Source organism: Chenopodium album, chromosome 17 (assembly GCF_948465745.1).
Source record: "Chenopodium album chromosome 17, dcCheAlbu1.1, whole genome shotgun sequence".
In the NCBI taxonomy this organism is placed as follows: Eukaryota; Viridiplantae; Streptophyta; class Magnoliopsida; order Caryophyllales; family Amaranthaceae; genus Chenopodium; species Chenopodium album.
In genome coordinates, this window is record NC_137850.1 from 43661984 (window position 1) to 43669145 (window position 7162).

Here is a 7162-nt window from a genome sequence, read left to right on the forward strand (position 1 = left end):
TTAAAAAATAACATCTTTAGTTGAATCTAAAGCCCCATATATTGTCACTTATGGCATACACTTGCCTTTACTTGAATCTCACTTTGTTGTTCCACAAACATACCTATAAATCTATAATGCTTGGTTGAGTATCTTTCTTAGTACCAAGAACAAAGTAGACAATTGATGAAATACTTATTCAAATTCACAATTCCATAACCCTCCATAAAACAATAATCACTATGTATAGGCATATACTATGAGACATTGAAAAAAATTTGTCACAACTCTTACAAAATTCGCTAAATTTCTACTTCTTCCAATTTCTGTAATGAAGTGATGCTAAAAGAAATATGTAAAAGTACAGGAAATTTTGTAATTATGAGAGTTAAGAAAAATATTACATTTGTTTACAAATGAAAGTAATTATTTTCCTAAAACGCTATGATATATTGGATATCAAAAACTTATACAATCACCTCTCCAAAGGTCAATTACAACACAGTACAGTCTTTCCGTTCATATACCTATCTCTATGTTCAATTCTCGATGCTCAAGAAACACACACTAAAGCTTGTGATTGTGCATATACAATTATACATATATGTACATAAACATCAGACAAAAGAATGTTACTATATGAGGATAAACCTACATTTGGTGTTCACCTTCAGCAAAGTTTGAATAAGAGCTGTTTTCAATACTCTCTGACGAAATATCATGTATGCTACTGAAGTTCAACTTATCATCCTCCCATCTAAGAATCTCTCTCGCATATTTCAGAGCATTATCAACAGTATCAGGCTCCAGAGCAGTAACTGGACAAACATACAACTTTCTTCCGGTTAATGACTTGAATAGCCTCTTGAATTGAGCCCCAATGTAGTGGCATGCGCGTTGAGCCAGAGGTGCTACGTTGTTACCACTGCGCCTGGTGCTCTGGTGACGGCTGAACACCGGATTGAAGTCCTGAAACCACTCGCATTGTGTGAGGGGTACTTGCTCGATCTTTTCCTCCAAGAGATCAAACTTGTTGAGGATCAACAGGAAATTCATATCCTTGTATGTTGGGTGACTAATGATGCTCTCAAAGAGTCTCTTGCTCAGCAACATCTTGTTTGTAAGTTTTCCACTACTGTCGACCTCATATTCATTGTAATCTATCAGGGACACACAAAATAGGACGATGTTAACATCTTCAAACATCTCCAACCACTTGCAGTTCTCCCCTAGGCTTTTTGCGGGCACTCTAATTAGTTCGTATCTGCAATGCAATACATTAATAAACAAGAGTAAGAACATATGATTCTTGAATTCGACAGCATTTTACAGAATTAGACCAAGGGGAGGGATTATTGATCAAGGGGCATACTGATTGAGCTCTTAAGTAAACAATAACAACTCAGAAATAAGCATATGAGAAAGCAAACACATGCCATATGAGAAAGCAAACACGAGCAAAATTGAGCTGCAACTGGCAAATACATGGGAAACAAAAAAAACAAAAAGAGGCAAACATGCCACTCTGCTTCAAACACAACCTTTGCCAATGAACCTCCTTATGCCATAACTAATCTTTTTAACCTTCCAAAACTTCATAACAGGCTCCAAATCCAACAGGGAAAGATTAAAAAAGAAAGGTTATAAACAATGGAGCAAATGTCCTATCTTGCCTCTGAAAGTTCTATCGTTCTATACCATGGTGATCCAATATGACGACATGCATTCTTGTTATTATTCCTGAACATACCATCAGTTATATCGCTTGAATTACCACATCTCTAATACTTTATTCTCGACTACTCTACTCATGCACAACCATCTTGACTGTATTTTAAGGGTGAATATTAATGAGAGTATATTCCTCCAAGTTTACCAATATAGTGTTGATAGGAGAGGAATAAGGCCATGATAGCTTTTTCCCCTCTGATTATTGTCTCTCAGGCAATTAGCCTCTATTGAGTACTACAAGCAAATTTAAATAAAAGCCTCACAGTAATTTATTCCTGACATAGTTGAACAGATATTGTAGCTTATGACTTATGAGTAAACAGTACCATAAGATTTGCCAATTACACTCTAGTAGACATAAACATGATTAAGTGTTCAAGTAAATTCTCAAGACCATAGAGCAAAAGTGAGAAAAGTAATTGAGATATAACTGATACTAAAACAGGAGAAGATGGTAATCATTCTACATTCACAGTCCTTTCAACATTTGCTCAGATAAAAGAATTACCGTGTAATAAGGTCAGCTGGTTGGCCAGCTGGATCCTCGCAGCCATTATCTGGTGGCTGAGGGAAGGAGAATTCCATAGAAGTGAGACCATTGGATGACGTTATGCCCTCTGCGTATATGATGTCAGTATCAGAGGGCTCATAATCCTTTTGGGCAATCTCGACTGCCTGAAAAGGTTAAGTTTACAACAAACACATATCAATCACCCAATCATGATACTATAGCATACATACTAAGTAAATTAGTAATACATAATACATTCTGATTGTCAAAGCAGAAGGCTAAATCCATTTTAATTAGGGGCACAGATATTGCTTATTCTACGTATAAGATATTTCTAAAAACCTTTGAAATATATTACAATGAATGAGTAGTAGACTGAGAAAAAAAATTATATTCCAGCAAGGCAGGAACTGTAAGATAGGGTCACAACCAAAGGCATGATTTCCAAATTTAACACTGGGCGGTAGGATAATGTTTAATAGATGAATTTTAACAGGTTTTCAGTTTTGATTGATGCAATGGTATCCTCTCTGTCATACATATTGTGAAACTCACCTAACAACAACAAAAACTACAAAGAAAAGCAAAAGGTAATATGCAAACAAAATTATTACAATACAAGAAACTTCACTCAAGTTATTAGCATTTAGAGTCATGAAATTACTTCTGTAATGTGTTACACCAAATAATTATTCTCAAAGGAACATAATTTAAGTAATTAATTTGAGCCCTCCAACATTCATAACGCCATTTTAACATTGAAATGATTTTTTTCTCCTTAAAATTATTATTGGATATCAACTTCGTCCTGTACCAGTGGGATAACTTGCAACAGGGAAGAGCAAATATTTCAGAAGGCTGAAAAATCCCCGTCAACTAATTATGCATTGCTTATGCTTTAACTTCTTTTCATATTACTGTAAATTTATAAAGGAACTTCATCACAGTTATAATTTGTGGCCATTGCATGCATCAAGTACACCAATAGCAGAACATATATTTAAAAGATCAAAACACCTGCCTAGGAATGTGTAAGAAGACAAGCAGTGGTCTTACCCTATCTAAGAAATAATTAGCAACCCTGGGTAGATCTAATTCATCTCTTCTTCTGTATGTGGCTTGAAAGGCTGCATCATTCCACAACTCTTCAACACATGGGGCATACTCTCGGGTAGATGCTGGGAAAACCAAGTCCAGGTTGTTTGACACCATGACATCGATGAGCCAATCAGAAAACTTCTTCAATTTCAGCCCAAAAGTATACTCAGTCGTACATTTTTGTTCACTTATAGAATCTGCAGGCCAAAGTTGAACTCAGAGGAGTCTAACACACATATAGAGAGGTCTTTAACAAATATGAGTACATATTGAAACTTCATCCACTGATTAATAAAAATAAAACTATAAAAGTGCTCAGTATCAATATGCAGGGTAGGGTACTTTAGGGAGTAGAATTATACTTAAGTTGTTACTTGTTAGTGACTTGAAGGAGATGATAGGTAGTTAGGATAGAAGCTCTATAAACAGAAGAAATGAGAGGCAGAAGTGATGTTGAATATTGAAGAGAGTTATAATAAGCTTTTATACTGCTAAGTGGGAGAGAATCAAACATCTTGAAAGCTTGAATATCATATAAATTCTCTGCGATTTCCATAATTTTAATCAATCATCTTTTCTTCCCTTAAATTCTGCGGTTCTGCCATTACTGATGTCTAAGCTAAGTTAATTCTACAAAATTCTTTATGGACAATTTCTTTCTCGGAGTCCTTATAAAAGGCTGAGCCCTTTTGGAAGACTCTGCGGAGACTAAACGGCCACTGCCTAAAGGACGATGTCCAGGGGACCCCCCCACCCCACCCCAAAAAAACAAAAAAGGTACATCTCATGCCTATGAACAAAAAAAAAAAAAAAAATATGCGGGAAAAAATCCACAGTATCGTGAGAGATAATAGGATGCAAGCCATGTGTTACCTGATGGACCAGGATCAGCAGACTGCCTCTTCCTCAGTTCCAACAAACATTCTTCTTCAAATATTTCACGTCCCTCAAGTAGTCTACCAAGATACCCATAAAGATTACTCTGTATCATGGACTTGATTTTTTTACGCTCCTCGTCCAAGAAAGGTACATCATATAGAACCCTAGCCTATTAAGAAAAATATCAATGCACAACAGCCAGTGAGTGACATTTGTTTTCTAAGAGATTAACAGGCAGTTGCTACATTTAATCACATCACAAAGTAGTAAATTTTATCAGCTCAGAAAGTTTTATGTGCCCTATCCTTTACTATACAAATAATACAATCTAAACAACTAATAATAAAAACAACTCTAAGAAGAAAAAAGTTCAAGTAGACAGGCACAGGCACATACTAACCTGCTTAAAAATGGCACTTGTTCCGGAACAATTTAGGCCAAATAGAAGCAGTTTACATAACACTCTTTGTTCTAGGTAGTTAGAAAATGCTCCTTCATCAGCATGGTTTAATATTCCTCTAGAGTTTGGCGATTCAGGAGTAGGCAATGACAAGAAAGCACAATAAAGCTTAGTCCTTTTCTGCAAAATAAGCACCTTTTAGTCCAAAGCCAAAGGAAATATATGGACAATTTAAGACTTATAAAATAAGTAAATGGAGGCAATACCCTGGCCCAGATATTTCCTTTTTCCATTTGCATTCCCTGTTCAACTATGGTTCCATCTGCCGACAGCCAAAGATCAAAACACCCTTCACACATAATACCGGAGGACTGCAAACATTTGGTGTAAGATGTTAGATTTGAAAATTAGACAATCATTTGAATCAAAATTCCATCTTTTTTGTTAAGTTTCAAGGAGAACAACCTTCAGCATCAACTGCTCTGCATAAGTAATCTCCCGGCCATTGATCAACACATTTGTGTTCCCATTGCTAGCTTTTCGCATCATCTGCAGATGTCCAACGGCAAGATCTGGAGTAATAATCTGGCAAGGTTTATCCCCTTCCTGTTTCATCAAGCCACGGCTATAAGATTATATGCTGCTTCAAGTTATACTACAAAGTCAAGTTAACTTTCCTCGCATTTAAAAAGAAACAAAAAAAACTACGTATACCTTTCCCCAGAAACCGGAGACTCTATCATACCAATAGGATCCTGGTTTTAGATTCCTTGGTGGATTGGGGCATCTAAGCAACAACATCAGCTCATTTAAGCATAGTGAGCGACCATTCACCGAAATGCACTTTGGAGATAGCTGGTTGTCAGGACAAGATAGCTCAGCCTCCATAATCTGTCTCACTTCCTCCTTCTTTAACCATCCCCTCAGAAACCGCGAGCTCTTTCCAAGCATCTTCCTTTTTGAGTCATCAATAGGGTAACCGATACAGGTAAGGCATTTTCTGCCTTGTGGCATTGATCCCATTGCTTTTCGAATGCAATGGCAACAATATTTGGCATCACAAACAAGACAAGCTTCTTTCTCAGTAAAACGATTCCCTCTATGACAATGATAACACATACCCTTCTTAGGAGGCTTTTCAGGCACTGGCCTTTCGGCGTCCCACACACTATAACTCTCTTCCGTATACATCGAAGACTCCTCAACAACCACAACATTAGACTCATGATCACCAAAAGTAACACCTCCCTTCTTCTTCCTCCTACACTCAAGACGTTCCCCATCAGAAGCCTCCTCTTCCTCACAAAAAATCCCACCAAAACGCTGAGATGTCGTCGAATCAGGCTCAATTGAGTTATTATTATTCCACCTCTCCGAACCCATACACTCCTCAAAACCCTCAATTTCATTACAATCATCAATTGGTGTTTCCAACATATCTGAACTCTCAGACAATCCATGTGAATGATCCCGGGAACTACCCGAAAACCCTAAAGTACCCGAACTCTCAACCCCATCTTCCAATTCCCCATTTCCCATCAACCCATTATAAGAAACATCATCATTAAACCTATCCTTTGAAGAAATTACCTGAATCTTCGAATTATCAACCCTAGAACCTAATTTAACCTCATTAAAACCCCTAATATTTTTCCTAATAGGTTCAACTACAGGCAATGATAAATTATACAAATTAGCAGGTGAAGCAGCAATCTTAGCAGTTGGAATACTATCAATATCAACAGGTAAAACTTTAAGAATCATACTAGTAGTAATAGGAGAACCTGTATATTCCATAGCAATTGATATATCAGTATTATAATCAAAAAATTCTGTACCAGACATTGATTTTGAGACTGGCATGATCTTCTTCATAATCCCCGCCATAGCCAAAACCCTTGCTTTTCCCACCAAAATTTCAAATTATCCAATCAAAACCCACAAACAATATCATCAAAGATTCAATCTTTCTTCCTTTTTTTGGTTTAATTCATGGGAATTTGGAAAAGGGTATGAATGAATTGTAAAAAATCGTCTTTGGAATGAATTTATAAAAAATTGATAAGAACTGAATGAATAAAAACACAAATTTAGGAGGTAGAATACAAATTTGGTTGTTTGATTCTGAGTTAGTTCAGTCTAGTTTACATGAAAAAAGGAAGGTGAGAGGGGTTCTTAAATTCAACTACGCGTAAGTTGAAGCTGCTTGGAAGTTGAGGGAGGACTTGAGAGTCAAGAGTGGAGGAGAGAGAAAGCGATTGAATTTGTATTCGGGGCGCTAAATTAATGATTTTTTTTATTTGTCCTCATGACCGGGGGAAAGTCAATACTCCGATAGAGCTGGTTAAAGTTGACCCGATTTAAAATAGGAAAATTTTTAAATTATCATCCAAAAATGTAACCATTTTCGAACTAACCATCCGTTTAATTTTTTATTTTAAATTACCACCCCTTAAATTAAATAAATGCTCAGATTACCACCCATTTCAAAAATCCGGTGGATTTTCCGTCTGTGGACCCGATCTAACGTTTATTTGACCCTTTTGACTGGTTTTTTTCCCCGG

General features: G+C 36.5%; 1 protein-coding gene across 1 annotated transcript; it reads right to left on the reverse strand.

Annotated features, from left to right (window-relative positions):
• Positions 1-205: 205 nt before the first annotated feature.
• LOC145589813 (extra-large guanine nucleotide-binding protein 1-like) lies at positions 206-6834 on the reverse strand. Its single transcript, XM_081646501.1, has 8 exons — positions 5313-6834; positions 5064-5204; positions 4865-4969; positions 4599-4778; positions 4193-4367; positions 3278-3516; positions 2219-2385; positions 206-1243 (listed from the first exon to the last, which is right to left on the reverse strand). The coding sequence occupies exons 1-8, from the start codon at positions 6483-6485 to the stop codon at positions 631-633; spliced, it is 2793 nt and encodes a 930-aa protein (XP_081502627.1). The 5' UTR covers positions 6486-6834; the 3' UTR covers positions 206-630.
• Between the last annotated feature and the right edge of the window lie 328 nt (positions 6835-7162).

Bases quoted from the DNA above. Each gene is read 5' to 3' on its own strand.
- LOC145589813 (XM_081646501.1), bottom strand. From the start codon at position 6,485: ATGGCGGGGATTATGAAGAAGATCATGCCAGTCTCAAAATCAATGTCT. The intron at 4,970-5,063 runs GTTGTTCTCCTT...AAATGTTTGCAG, and splicing joins CAGAGCAGTTGATGCTGAAG to TCCTCCGGTATTATGTGTGA. The intron at 1,244-2,218 runs GTAATTCTTTTA...ATTGCATTGCAG, and splicing joins CCAGCTGACCTTATTACACG to ATACGAACTAATTAGAGTGC.